Raw genomic sequence first — 15166 nt, forward strand, 5'->3', positions numbered from 1 at the left:
TTTTGAAAATGAAACTTAGTATGAAACTTCACGGGATGCAAATTCTCGATCTGTTTGCTCACTGAAAAATTAGACAAGTGTCAAATAATGAACAATAGGAAAGGTTACAAAGTGACAGACCCTGCTTCCTAGTACACTCAGCATGTAAACTCTACTGGCCCAGTCAGGTCAGTGCAAGACCTGGTTGCGCCTTCTTCCTTCATTGTTCTCTGCTCTCAGTCACTAGATCATCTTCTTCCCGGAGTATCCTCCCCAACTCATCTTTATGTGTCAGATCCTGCTGTGATTCAGAAACCAACTCGAGCCCTACCTCTTCCTCCTCTACACCTTTCCAAAGTTTCCAGCCTGCATAGCATCACTGTATTTTGAACTCCAGTAGTGTTTTGTTTTGTTTTGTTTTTTAATCTGTTCTATGGATGTGGCCCTTTGATGACAGAGTGTCTCATCCTGATGTTCGGTTAGGCCATCTGAACATGTCTCTGCCCGTGGGAACTACAATCCCAGGCTCTCGTATTTTGTTTAGTCCCCTCTAACATCAAGCATAATGTATCGTAGAATCTTTAAAATTACTGGTTGGATTTCATTTCTTTTCAAAATGTGATGGAATCTCATTTCTTGCTTCCTTTCCCAGCTCTGGATGTATAAGCATATGGCCGTCTCCCTCTGTATGTTAATGCCTGTATGTGCAATAGATGTATGATAAGTTAGTGACACGTTGACATATTCTTTTCTTCTTATGAGCTGAGGCTTTCTGAATTTCAAGATGAGTAGTTGATCTGGAAGTCAACTAAACTAGTCATCACTCTGGTACAGTCTCTTACAGATTTCTATCATCACACCCGTTAAGAGGAAAACAAACCTGAGGGGCACCTGGGTGGCTCAGTTAAGTGTTCAACTTCCGCTCAAGTCATGATCTCACGGCTCAGGAGTTTGAGCCCCACATTGGGCTCTGCACTGACAGTTCAGAGCCTGGAGCCTGCTTCAGGTTCTGTGTCTCCCTCTTTCTCTGCCTTTCCCCCACTAGCACACTCTCTCTCTCTCTCAAAAATAAAGAAAACATTTTAAAAAAGAGAAAAACAAGCCTGAAATTATAGAAGAAATCTTATATTAAGGGACAAACATCTTTATCACTGACAAAGTGGAGCAAAGAATTGAAAGACTTGGGAGGTTATAGTTTTATCGGATTATGAAAGTAAATGTTAATGCCTGTTTTCTCTCAAAAATAAGAATAATGTCTAAACTGTAGATGGTGCTTCAGAGTTTACTCTTTTCCATGTAATTTCTGTTGTGCCCCAGAACACCTATAAGAAAGTTTGATATTATTATTCCTGTTGTGCATGAAGAAACACTTGAATCCAAGTCCACGATCTCTAAGCCCATTTTTCTCTGTAAGAGAAACTAGATTGTTGTTGCCTACGCCATGCTCCTTGCTGGGTCCCTCTGTTCTCCACCACCTGTAAGTTCTGTGTGCTCAGGGACCTGCCTGTCTTCTTGACTCTAATTCTAGAACGCAGAAGAATACTGAAACATAATAAGGGCTGAATAAATACTTACGAATGAAGTTGTTAGTCTCTCTAATGGAAGGCTAAGATAGAAGGCTGGTTTTCGCCTGGCTGAGACAATGAGTTTGAAGAGGAACCTGAAGTTGTTCCTGACACTCACAAGGGGACATGTTCTTCTCTCCACCTCCTCACACCCTGCCCATGTGGCAGTCTGACCCACATGGGAGGCTCCTTGAAAGCATTCTTACTTAAATCTAGTTGGCATTTCGAATACTGAGACTTGGCATGTGAGAGCTGTCCTAGGAAAAACTCAATGCTTCCGTGTGTGCTCCTCTTAGTGCTAAGGGCATCAGAATTTTATTGGAAAACTAAGTGAATGGATCTCCATAATGAATTCTCCTATAAGCCTACAAACATATTTTAATAATCCACTATGTGAATGAACACAGTTCGACACTTCAAACCTGCAGTATAACCTAATCGGAAAAAGCACCTGAACTCGGTTCTCCTAATCTACAGAGTGGTCACAATGGGAAATTCCTGCTGGGGAATTTTCCTGAAAGTCAGGAAACTTAGATCTGGGGAGGGAAGAATTGGTTTCAGGAGAAAGAACCTATCCCCTTTGCGATGGCGTTTGATGAGTAAGTCAACATCAGAATTCTCCCTGCTTGCACCTGCTTGTCTCAGAGATTGGAAACCGAATCCTAACAAAGCCTCAGACAACAGTTACCGTCACTTTAAGTAAGGTGGGTGGGGGTTGAGAGGGTATGTGCATGAGCGTACACATACACACATACACACCCCTGTCTACACACTAGAGTGTGTGTGTGTGTGTGTGTGTGTGTGTGTGTGTGTATATATATATATATATATATATATATATATCCCCAGTGGTATATCAACAGGTTATATCAATTCCCAGCATAACTGCAATTTACTTTTCTCCCAGGCAAGAAAGCACATCATGATGCAATGAGTGACCTTCTTATAGAAGTGAATCACACCCCCTCTAAAACAATGTATATATACATGATTATATAAATCATTCTTTTTTGAGAGAGAGAGAGAGAGAGAGAGAGAGAGAGAGATTGTGTGTGTGTGTGTGTTTGTGTGTGTGTGTGTGTGTGTGTGTGTGTGTGTGTGTGTGAACCAGGGAGAGGGGTGGACGGAGAGAGAGAATCCCAAGCAGGCTCCATGCTCAGCGCAGTGCCCAACACGGGGCTCTATCCCACGACCCTGGGATCATGACCTGAGCCAAAATCAAGACCCAGACATTCAAGTGACTGAGCCACCCAGGCACCCCATGAATCATTCTTAAACTGCATAAGTTAACTTATAGTTATCAGCTCCTTGTAACACACTTCACAACCTATGAGAACGTAGCAGGCTGTCTTAATGCCAAAGGACAGAGAACCACTGACTGTCAGCATGCCTGTCATACTTAAACTGCCTGGGGATGTTAAAATGCAGTTTCTGGTTCTGGGGTGGGGGCCTAAGATTCTGCATTTCTAATAAGCCTAATGCCTTGTGACTCCAAGTATGGTCCTGGACCAGCTGAGGCAGCACCAGGGAGCTATTTTACAACCTTGTAGGTGATTCCAGTGTGCAGCCATTGTTAAAAGCCACTACAGGGGCGCCTGGGTGGCGCAGTCGGTTAAGCGTCCGACTTCAGCCAGGTCACGATCTCGTGGTCCGTGAGTTCGAGCCCCGCGTCAGGCTCTGGGCTGATGGCTCGGAGCCTGGAGCCTGTTTCCGATTCTGTGTCTCCCTCTCTCTCTGCCCCTCCCCCGTTCATGCTCTGTCTCTCTCTGTCCCAAAAATAAATAAAAAACGTTGAAAAAAAAAAAAAAGCCACTACACCAAAAGGACCGGAGTTAAGTCGCTATGATTGTTTGTTGACCTTCCCCAGCTGGAAGCCCTCTGAAAGCCGCCTAAAGGTTTCTAAATCTGTGATTATCAGAATCACCTGGAGAGCTTTAGGGAACGCTTTTCCCACCTTCCTAAATTTTGAAATCAGTAAGTGGTATAATGTGGGCTTGGGAATTTTGAGATCGCTACATGCTTTAAAAAAAAAAAAAAAAAAAAAAAAAAAAAAAAAAAAAGGTGCCGTGCTTAGATTCACTGACCTGGACCCAATCTCTGTGATGTGGTCCAGGTAAGGCCAGCCCTGGACTAAATAATGAAACAGACTACATCCTAAAGTTCGTTTTTTTTTTATATTCCTACACTTTCTGTACACTCTCTTCCATCTTTTCCCCTATTTATATGATTCTCCTACTTCTAATAAAGTTTATGACATCAGTCATTTCTACCTAGATATAAATGAGTTTGGTATTTTTGCACTTTTCCCAGAGATACTTGGATTTAAGTCATTGCTAGCAGTGAGCTAAAGAGTTCTTTTCTGGGGTGCCTGGGTGGCTCGGTCAGTTAGGCCTCCAACTTCAGCTCAGGTTATGATCTCATGGCTAGTGAGTTCGAGCCCTGCATTGGGCTGTGTGCTGACCACTCAGAGCCTGGAGCCTGCTTCAGATTCTGTGACTCCCTCTCTCTCTCTGCCCCTCCCCTGCTTATGCTCTCTGTCTCTCAAAAAATAAATAAGTGTTTAAAAAAAAGTTCATTTCCTAAAAAAAAAAAATAGTGTAACATCAGCAAACAGATAAGAAACATCACTTGAGAATAGCAAACTCCTCTCTAGCCACATACAAACACTTCCCCCCACACCCCTGCCTCGGACCAAGCCCTTTTCTACTTAAGATTGCCTGAATTTAAAACAAACTGCTGAAGCTTTGTGTATTTCCATTTATTTATGAATACAAACTTTTAGGTATTAATAATGTCCAAAATTAACAATATTATTTTTAAGATTCTATGAAGTACTAAATACTACCGTTAAGAACACGTTTATTTTTGATATGGTTAATGTTAACCAAATAATTTTATTATACAAACTGTTGCCTTATCTAGTATATTAGTATAAAATGGATACAGTTTTATAGATGAGGAAACCCCACTTCGTCTCATCTGTGCTTAATAGCAGGTGCTCTGTGAAGGACAGTTAAAGCTTGATGGCTATTTAGCAAAGTGTGCACAGTGCCATCTAGTGGTATTCACTCATCACTGCAAAACCTAAATGTCCATTTTCCAAAGTGATTTTGATGGCTCAAGAGTAAACATCTTTATACAACTGTCAGACTTTTAAAACAGACTTCCTAATAGCTTCCTTATGACTCTAAACTTAGCACATTTCTTAGTGCTCCCACTCCATTAAGCAGAAGGCTTGTGATACCTTTTAATAATAATTAATAGATATTAAATACTTCTATGCACTGAGCACTGAGTTAAGTGCTTTCTATGGATTGTCTCATTTGATCCCCCCAATAACGCTGCAGTGGAGCAACTCTTGTTGTCCCCATCTTACAGATGTGGAAACTGAAACTTAAGGACATTAAGTGATTTGCTCAAGGTCACATGGATAGTCGATAGGAGAAGCCAGTCGAAACCCAACCTACCGTCCAGGAACCTGCACTATTCTGCACTGTAATCTGCACCTCCCAAAGCAGTTACCAATGGAATAAAATTTCTGATAAGTCTTTATGAAAGAGGGCCTTCCTCACCAGGTCTCTAATTATCAAACACGGTAAAACCGATTCAAACTCCACTAACTGAGAACGTAACGACAGTTAAACTAAATATTATCTGTCTTTGGGGCTGAGATGTAGTTTGGCCTTCTTTTGTATGGCCAACACGATATATGCTCAAAATTACATGTTAATTAACTTATCGAATTTGGCGGCACTGGGCTGAAAGTTGGGTTTGGATTCACAGACCTTGTAAGTTGATAATGGTGTAGCATGGCTATAGATCAGAAGGTGTTTAATTATCTTAACACTAGTAGTTATCATCTATGTGCCAAGCTCTGTGACCAGCACCCATGTATACATTTTCTCTTTTCTCCTCGCTATAACTGTCTCTGGATGGTATTCTCCTCATTTCTAGAAAGGAAACAGTAAAGTATATAGAGGAGGAGTAACTTGCCCACAGTTTTATAATTATTAGTAGAGCCAGGGGTGAAACTTCAATCTTTGTGACTGCAAAATCTGTGTCTTTTGCCACTCTTGGAAAATAAGTATTATAGTGTGCATGATTACAGTTTTCTGTGTACCGCCATCCCTACGCAAAAAGACCATCATCTCTGCTGTGATGACGGTAACAGGCTCCAGCCGCTTCCCCCGTGCATGCCTGTCCACCTCCACTGCTTTTTGCCCTTACTGTCCGAAATGATAGTTTTCAGCTGTATTTCTGAGTGTGTCACTCTATTTAACACCTGTGTCTTCATACTTTTAGTGTAAAGGCCAAAAGACTTGCCGTAGCCACAGTACTCCTCCAGCCTTATCTTATTCCTCTGGGCCCTTCACGACCATCTCATAATCCCATTTTGTATGTAGCACCCTGTCCACCACAATAGGTCATCATTTCTGATTATCTGTGTAATTGTGAGTCATGTCCAAATCCCCACCCGTTAGTTCCTTGAGGCAGGAATAACATCTTTGCATCCTGCACCCAGACGTATCCCCAAGGACTAGATCCAGAGGATCTGTACATCAAACATAAAGGGAATAATTATAGGAACCCAGTTCCTGCAGAAATTAATTTAATTCCTCAAGAAGTTAATTAAACAAACAAACAAACAAACAAACAAAAACTTATAGATGCCGTCTACCTGGAAGTACCTTGGATACTGACTTGAAAAATTGGATAAATAGCATTAAGAAATACAAATAATTTCCTTGTAGGACATACAGAGAAGGTTATAAATTTGGAATCCCATAGTCTGAATTTATCCAAATCTAATAGATATGTAAGTATTTCAGTTAGAAAGTGATCTGTATTCTTCTGTCCCAAATAAGAGATATGCTGGAAAGTTGTTTTATTCTGGTTTTTTTTTTAGTTTTACATGATTCACATTGTACCTTTGTTCAAGTGCAACATATTGTCCTGTGTGTCAGGCATTACCACTTTTGACTTCATGATTTTTCCCATGTAAGGAACACTGTCCTCACTCTGTAGATGGGGACAATGAAGCTCTATGTCTTCAAGGCTATGAGGGCATGCACTTGAAGTAGAAGGGCCATATTTAGACCTCGGTCTTTGGACTTCAAGTCCAGTGCTCATTTGGACTCCCAAGTCCAGAAGTTCAATACATGTTAGTGTTTTTTTAATATAGTGTCAGAAATGAGTAAAGAAGCAGGAAACTAAAACTTACAAGTATGTAGAAACGCATACGTGGAGTGCACATTTTTCAGGAACTGAAACCTAAGTGTGTATTTCATTGAGAAAGACAACATATTTAGTTTCAAGAGCAAAAGCATGATGAAAAGTGAACCTTAAATATGGCGAAGTTGTGGGGACACTGGAATTCTCATACGTTGTTGATGTAAATTTGAAATACCACAACTATATTGGAACACACCTGGGGAGTTTCTCAAACATTCAACATATACCAACCATACAACCTAGCCCATTTCATTTCCAAGTATTTACCAAGAGAAATGGAGCTTATGTCTATACAAACATTTGTATGTGGCTATTCATAGCAACTTCATTCATAATAACCCCAAACTGAAACAACTCAAGTGTCTATCAACAGGTGAGTTGAAAACCAAATTGTGATCTATCCACAAACAGAATGCTATTCAACAATATTAAGGAACAAACTATTAATACATGCAACAATGCGGATGACTCTCAAAGTAATTATACCAAGTAGAAGGATCCAGACAAAATAAAAGTACATACCGCATGATTCCAGCTATCTAGAATCCTAGAAAACCATTTTGGAAAGTATATCTGTGGTTGCCTGGGGTGAGGAGTGGGCTGGATTAAAAGGAACCAGAGGAAACCTTTGGGATGGAGACAATCACTGTCCTGATTGTGGCAATGCTTTCTGGGGTGTTATGACAAGGCTTGAGCATGACCAGGGAAGAAATAGAAATGGAATTCTTGACACTAGTGAAAGTAACCATGACTTAAGTTCTATGAGTTAGTCAATAGTGTAGCCAAGAAGCTGTTCTTGACCAGGTTAAATAAGTGATCCGTGACTTAATTCTGCTGATAACTTTTCCTTTTTCCCCTGCCTGTCTTCCCACCTTCCTTAACTTTTTCTTTTTTTATTTCAAACCTTATACTATGAAAAATATATAAATAAATTAAAATATTTTAAATAAACGCAGGTTTGATATCTGTTCGAATGCTAGAATTTAAGTGCTGGTTTTGTGTCTCTTTCTTTCAAGGGGTCGGTGTGTACAGTGGGAAAATGCTTTAAAGCCAGAAAGACTTGTTAATTTTAATCACAAGTGCCATATACTTCAAAGTTGCTAAGAAACTAGATCTTAAATGTTCTCACCACAAAAAAAGAAATTATAATTCTGGGACATGATGTGTTAGCTAATGCTAGGGTGGTAATCACATTGCAATATATAAATCTATCAAATCAATATGTTGTATACCTTGAAGTTACACATACACGATGTTGTATGTCAACAGTTTTTATTTCAGCGTTTTTTGAAAATGACGTGGATAGACGTGGATTTGAATACCAGTTTTGCCACTGACTGGCCTTGGACCTTTGCATTTGTCAGTTAACTTCCCTGGTCCTCAGTTTCTCATATGTAACGTAAAGATAGTAGCTGCATTTCAAGGGTCACGCTGAAGATTAGAAGTAACTATCTACTGTGGTTTTCAGGAAATAATTTTCTTGTATTATACACGGTACATCAAGTCTTTGAGATCATGCACTGTCTATGTACATTTACTTATGTCAACCCCTACAAGAGTTGAACTCATATTGAGGACTTTGAGGTGCCTTGACAAAATAGGACAGATGGTACGTGTAAAATAATGAGTTTACCTTTCCCTGCATTTTGGGCTGATGTGTTCACTCTGCTTTAATTGTATGTAGTGCACCTGGTGGACATTTGGAACGTCATAGAAGCGTTGCGGGAAAATGCTCTGAACAACCTGGACCCTAACATAGAACTCAGTGTGGCCCGCTTGGAGGCTGTGCTTTCCACCATTTTCTACCAGCTCAACAAACGGATGCCAACCACTCACCAAATCCAGGTGGAACAGTCCATCAGCCTCCTGCTTAACTTCCTGCTGGCAGCCTTTGATCCGTAAGCTCCCTCTGAATAGCCGTTCCTCTCTGCATGTTTGGTCTCTCCCTCCTCTTGTCCTTCTTGGTCTCTTCCAAATGATTTTCTAGAGTAGCTGGCTGCCTCTTTTTCTTGATCAGAAACTTATCTCAATTAAATCTGTCTGTGTTTAACATAAATTTTAAATGCCATGAGGGAAAAAAACAGTAAAAAAGTGCCATAGAAAATTGAGGACAATTGTTATTTTGTATGCTGACCTTTGTTTAACTCATCCCATGCTTCCTAAAAGCTACAGATGCTTGAAAGTGTCTCGCGATGGCATGCCTGTGGAGCAGTTTAATGAAGCGTGCAGTGGAAGGATGTTTTCAACTCTCTTCTTTGCAGATTGCCTAAGACAGTGTTTCTGAGGTGTCATAACAAGATCCTAGAGCAAACAGAGAGATTGAAGAGGGTTTCTTGATCAGCCTAGTGAAAGGAGCCATGGCTTGCGTTAAATGGATCAGTCAATAATGTGCCACATAAAGCAATGTAATGCCTTCCGCACATGATAATTAAATCTCAGCCTCGTTATCTTATAATTTTGTCTCATAGAATGAGAGAATTTCAGAGCTGGTTGAAATATTAAAGACTGTTCTTCCAAATCTCTCATTTTACAGATGAAGGACCTGAAGCACCAAGAGGCTGTCCCTTGACCAGTGTCTCTCAGCATGTTAGTGGCAGAGTAGGGATTTAGGTATTCAGCTAAGATTTCTTTTCCAAGGCATATGTGGCAGCCTTGTGAAGTATAAAAACTCCCCTGAATTACTTTATCAGCCTAAGATTTCAAAAGGTCTTTGGCTGATTGCCTTTAGTCTAGATATGGTATCAGCATCCCCACTTTCACTACTGGTTTTGAATATTAAAACGGAAAATTGCTAACTTGACCTTTCAGCAATCACATTTTAAGACTCTCAAAAGATTTTGCTTAGTCTCATTGTCTGGCCAATGCTTGGGAATATCTAAGCCTGGCACTGGAGATGTTCCAGCCAGGCTAACGTTATTATGCCGCTCACGAAAGCTACCAGCTGTCACTTTACAACCTAGAGTGGTAACAGAATTATCCGTGCTTGGTTTGACCTGTGTAGAGTATTGTCTCATGATGTTTAAATTTTGAGTAATTCTCGACTTGAAATAAACAGTTCTGAAACAAGCAGTCTGGCTTGATAGATCCCATGCTTAGCCTGTGCAGACTTCAGAAATGATGTACTGCTTTGGCCTAATCACTATGGTAACCAAGTGGCAGGCAGGTAGAGAAGGCTATGGTTCCACATGACAGGTGACAGAATGGAGCCAGGCTATGGAATTTCTGTAATGGCATTTCCATCCTCCCCCCTTGACAAGAGCACAGAAGCTTTCAGACTTGCCACTAGTCTGCAGGGGGCTTATTTGTTATAAGTGGAACAACGGAGAATGTAAAAAGAGAAATAGAATTCTTGCCAGATCTTAGAGTATTGCTGGAGGATTCATAAGGAATCAAAGATAAAAAAATAATTTGTATCCACTCCATAAATATAGAAACTGGGCCAGATTAATATTAAGGAAGGAGGACCTTGTGAAATATGTTAGAGTTATATACATGTCTCATATTTTATATGACATATCATATCTCAGTATTTCTCATAACATGAGAAATATACAATAGAGTTAGATTTTTCCCTTCTGTTTAGACATATTGGGAAGATCACTTTTAAAAAATAGGGCTGTAGATGTTCTCTAAGTAGCTACTGATAATCATTTCAAGGTTGATGAATGCTAAGCTTAAGGACTATCCCAAGGTCAGGAGCCATCAACGTGAACGTTCACATGGAATATCTGTTTGGTTCTTACTCTCCTTACAGATAAAAAGGGCCCTGATGTATACTTTCAGTAATCTCATTATAGTAGATTTTTTAAAACATCCACATAGAGAAATCTCATTTTACAGATTTACAGACACATCCGTATAGAGACCCCAGTCTACAGATGCTTCTGCCTTCTCTGTTTTGGCATTGCAAATGAGTATAGGCAGTTCTGCTGATTCTCAAACTTCCATCTGATGGCTTTTGAAAATCTAGACGATGTGGGATGTGAGCCATAAGGAAGTATCGGTAGCTGGAAAGAGACTATAACCGGAAATATTCACTTAAAAGTGAATGTAAGAAGCGAAACTTAAGAATAAAATGAATGTTCAATTCAATTTCTTATAATAGTAAACTCCTGTTTCTCCAAATGAGATCCAGTATGGAAATCTGATGTTGCTTCCTACCACCTATCCCACGACAGAACCCAAGCATTTAAGGGAGCCTTCTGCATTTTGGTAGACGTGAATGAGCCTAGTACATCAAGGATATGCTGTTGCTCTTATAGAATCACTGAAACATTTGGGAGATTTTCTCATTTGCTGTAATTTGAATGAACATTTAAAAAAAACCAAAAAAAAGTCTAAAATAAAAATTTAAACTTTCATTCTAAAGAGATTATATATGTGTGTATATTTTTTTTGAAGGAAGGACAGTATAGCAATTTAAATTCACGAAGACTGAAAATAAGAACTTGCATTCAGAGAAACTTGGTCATTATTTTGGCAATGCCTTCAGATTCACCAGACCCAGCTGGTGGAGTCTTCCATGAATATGGTAACCTGAAATGAGGTTCAAAGCCCACTGCACTTGCCTGTATCCTTGAGAACCAGACTTGCCTTCTCGCAACCATACCTCCCCCAAAATATCACTCTTTCCCTCCTCTCCCCAGAGAAACACCTGCGTCTCAGTCCTCCCCCAGACATGCTCACTGCAGACCACAGCTAGCTTCCTGGTTGCAAGGTTTCTCCACCAACTCAGCCTCTTAGAAGATAGAGTGCATTGCTACAGATGTAGGATGATTTCTAGAATGTTAGGAGCTAGGATTCATGCCCAGAGACTATGCTTTTGTTTGCCATTCTGTCTCTGAATATCAGTCCCTTGAGTCTAGAAGATGTTTGTTTTTCCTGACTTTCCTCCTAAAAATGGCTGCATCCTAGCAAGAGTCAACCAGTGGTCGATGACCAATCAACTTCTAAGCAGACCTTTCCATCCCAGACACTGTCTCCTCCAGAGTCCCTAGGAAAATGACAGGTGTACCTGGGAAGGGTGGGAAAGGTGTCAAAATCGGGGATGAGGGACTGAGAGTGAAGAAGAATTAGAAAACAGCCAGAGCCAGTCTCTGTATCTCATCTCTTTTCTTCTGCACACCCCAGGAATTAGCCTGCCTCTTTCCCTTATTTGCTAACAACCTGGAGGCAGCTTTTCTTCCCACTGTTAACTATTATTTTTTAGGAAAACTGAGAGTAACAAAAGAAAAACAACATCGCAGAAAGTTACAAGATGACAATAATTTTTTTCAACAGCTTTATTGAGGTATAATTGTGACCTTGACACTAATTCTTAAAAGTCTATATTGACCTTTCAAAGAGATGGGGTCACAAACTGATCCTCTGTGAAGCCCTTCACCTCTCATGGCTGAGTTGACCCCCCTCTTCCCCAGGTCCTACTGTTCCTTTCAAATGATTTTGTTATTCTTTTATGGTGCATGTCTTCCTATTTATATGACTGCCTCCCACAAGCTACTATACAGTGGGACCATGGCTTACTCTTTGTATACACAGCACCTGAGACAATGTCCAGCTCATAATGAATTTACAAATGAATGAATGAATGAATAAAGATCAAAGATTGACTTTTCTTAGCTCAACACACTAATTTCTTTTCATTCTTTTTCTGAAACTAAGTCCTCCTTAATCTCTAATATATTACCAAGACTAGGGAGTCCAGGTTTGCTCTGTCACCTAGATTCATACCCTCTATTTTTACTTCTGTTCCACAAGAGAAGAAAACAGATGGCTGTGACTACTAGTGTGGGAGTATCCTATTTTCACAAAAGACTTCCCTGTAGTTCTCGTACTCCCTTCTTCATTTCTTGGGAAACATGAACAACAACTTTAGTCTGTTGACTTAATCTCATTTCAATTCACTAGAATCTTCTTTCTTAGGGAAATTCTTCCTAAGGTAGATTAGGTGACAGTGGCCTTGTTTTTAGCAAATGTTATTTTCACATATATTCAGCCATGCGAATCTCATAGGAGGACAAGGATAAAGATTAAAAAGAATGGTGGTGTTCCTCTTCTCAGGTGTCACGCTATATTCTTAAAGCCAGTTCTCCAATGATAGTAATAATATGCTAATGTAATCAGTAATTATATATACTAATAGTGATTATGTACTAATGTAATTAGTAATCATATTACTCATTGTAGTAATAGCTAATACCATTTGTTTGCCCACAGTCCTACTGGTTGGGCACTAAGGGATTATAACTTTTCAGGTTGAGTAAGCGATACGGCTGGGACATGTGGAGGTTACACAGCGTGTAAGTAATACAGTGTCACACTAGGTGAGGTCAGTGGGGAAAAAGAATCATTTGTTTCAGGCATCAGTGTAAGTTCAGCTGTATTCATGCTTTCTATTACATTTTTAAATGAGAAATTAAGGTACTTTTCCCCCCAAACTTACCCAGCTTTTACAGGATAGTTTTATGATGCCCACATTCCTAACCTTTCCAGTTTGTGGTACTCAGACATGTCTGACAGAGTGTATGTGAAGGAAATATTTGGACTTAACACATATTACATTGTAGATTTAGAGTCAGTTTTATGACAGCCATCCAGAATTCCAAATCTATCATATAATAGTCTTTCACAGAGAATACAGAATCCTCTGTTTGACGTATTGCACCTTGCTGAGCCATTTGAACATCCATTCCCACTCCTGAGCTTCCCCACACACCCCCTCCAATGCTATGAAAGGTACCACAGCACTATTTCAGACTCGTCGATATAAAATATTCTGGAACTCTGCCCAAATCCGTCTGCCTTTTGAGTTTAAAAAATAATTTTGATGTTTAATGCAAGATGTGGTACAAAGTACACAGCCCTTTCTCTGCGCACCAGTGAAATGGATGGTTCACATTTGAGGCTGTGTGGTTGTGTGAGAGCAAAGGAAAAAGAGACGAGGTCTATAAAACCAAACGTTCTTTTTTCTTTTTATTGTCTATACGGCTAGAACTAGATATTTAACATAGTGTTTGCTTGGTGATTTTCTTTTGTACCACATCTTAAACTCAAGACTTCCACAGAACATTCTCCTCTAATCGCTAAAATTTTGTTCTAGTAGAAAATACTTTGTTTCAAGGTTCCTGCTTGTCACGAAAATAGACTCTCTCTAAAGAATTTCTACAATTGTAGATAAAATGAACATTCTTAATGTCACTTGCCTTTATGTCAGACTTATACTTTGCGTGAGTGGCAAAAAGAGTTTCATAGGGGTAAAGGAGATATGTCCACAGTATTGCCTCCTTCCATGCTGGAGAAACTCCTGGCAAACTCGCGTCGCCAGGTGTTATGACGAATTCTTTCCCCAAATGTTTTGCTAACATGATGGGAAGGCCAAAGAGATGCCACAGCCAATTAAGGGATTTCTATCTGTGCACATGTTAACTTCATCATCCCCCAAATAAGAGTAATTATGTATGTGCTTACTTCCAAATTCAAGGTGTCACATGACCGCACAACCTAATATTAGGGACTGTAAGGCCAATCTTCATGATTTTTCTCAAGCATTTTAGTATTTCTCAATATAAAACTTAAGTGGTAAATCGAAAAAAAAAATTCTTTTCACGTGTGCATCCATTAACTTAACTAACGTATATTAAGAGCTTGCTTTGCACTGGGTGCCATGATAGGCTGGGGATGAAAGATGAGTGGGGTGAGGTCCCTACCCTCTGAAAAACATGCTGTATTAAAACTAACCGGTGTCGGGGTGCCTGAGAGCTCTGTCGTTAGGTGTCTGACTTCAGCTCAGGTCACAGTCTCACAGTTCGTGAGTTCAAGCCCCTCACTGGGCTTTGTACTGACAGTACGGAGCCTGCTTGGGCTTCTCTCTCTCTTCCTCTCTATTTGCCCCTCTCCCACTGTCTCTCTCTCTTTCAAAATAAATAAACTCTAAAAAAAATATTAGTGAGTTTTGATTCTTTTTCTCCAATAAACTATGAGCAAACTGAGGGTGGGAGCCATACCTTATTCATCATTAGATCCCCAACCTGTGAGACATGGTCAATAAATAATTGTTGAGTTATGAAATGAGTGATCCATATGAACAAAATGACGCCCAGATAAAGAAATGAGTTACGATAGAGGCGTGTTTTGGAAGAAAGAGGAGGAAACAATTTTCTCCGTTAATTAAGCTACCAAAATGTGCGAGAAAGAGAAAGTTGAGTTCTGTGCTCATCAAAATGCTTACCAAATGTTTTTGTGAAATATGTTGGTAAAAGAAGAGCTTCTGGTTTCTGTGCTCTCAAATAGAAAAATAATTCCATCAGCCTGTTCCAAATAGAGTCAGAATCCAAATCTCACTTTCAAGGACTTAAAATTTATCATGAGATTCTCTAATTTCAAACAGGAAA

General features: G+C 39.8%; 1 protein-coding gene across 31 annotated transcripts in view; it reads left to right on the forward strand.

Moving 5' to 3' along the window:
• DTNA (dystrobrevin alpha) overlaps positions 1–15166 on the forward strand; it is a 355063-nt gene that overhangs the window by 249505 nt on the left and 90392 nt on the right. For all 31 annotated transcript variants that reach the window (XM_081790787.1, XM_081790789.1, XM_081790788.1 and 28 more), the window contains one exon: positions 8461–8674. In XM_081790787.1, coding sequence (XP_081646913.1) covers positions 8461–8674 — 214 coding nt within the window. The remainder of the gene's footprint in view (positions 1–8460; positions 8675–15166) is intronic.

This window comes from Panthera onca, chromosome D3 (genome assembly GCF_046562875.1).
Source record: "Panthera onca isolate mPanOnc1 chromosome D3, mPanOnc1 haplotype 2, whole genome shotgun sequence".
Taxonomy (NCBI): domain Eukaryota; kingdom Metazoa; phylum Chordata; class Mammalia; order Carnivora; family Felidae; genus Panthera; species Panthera onca.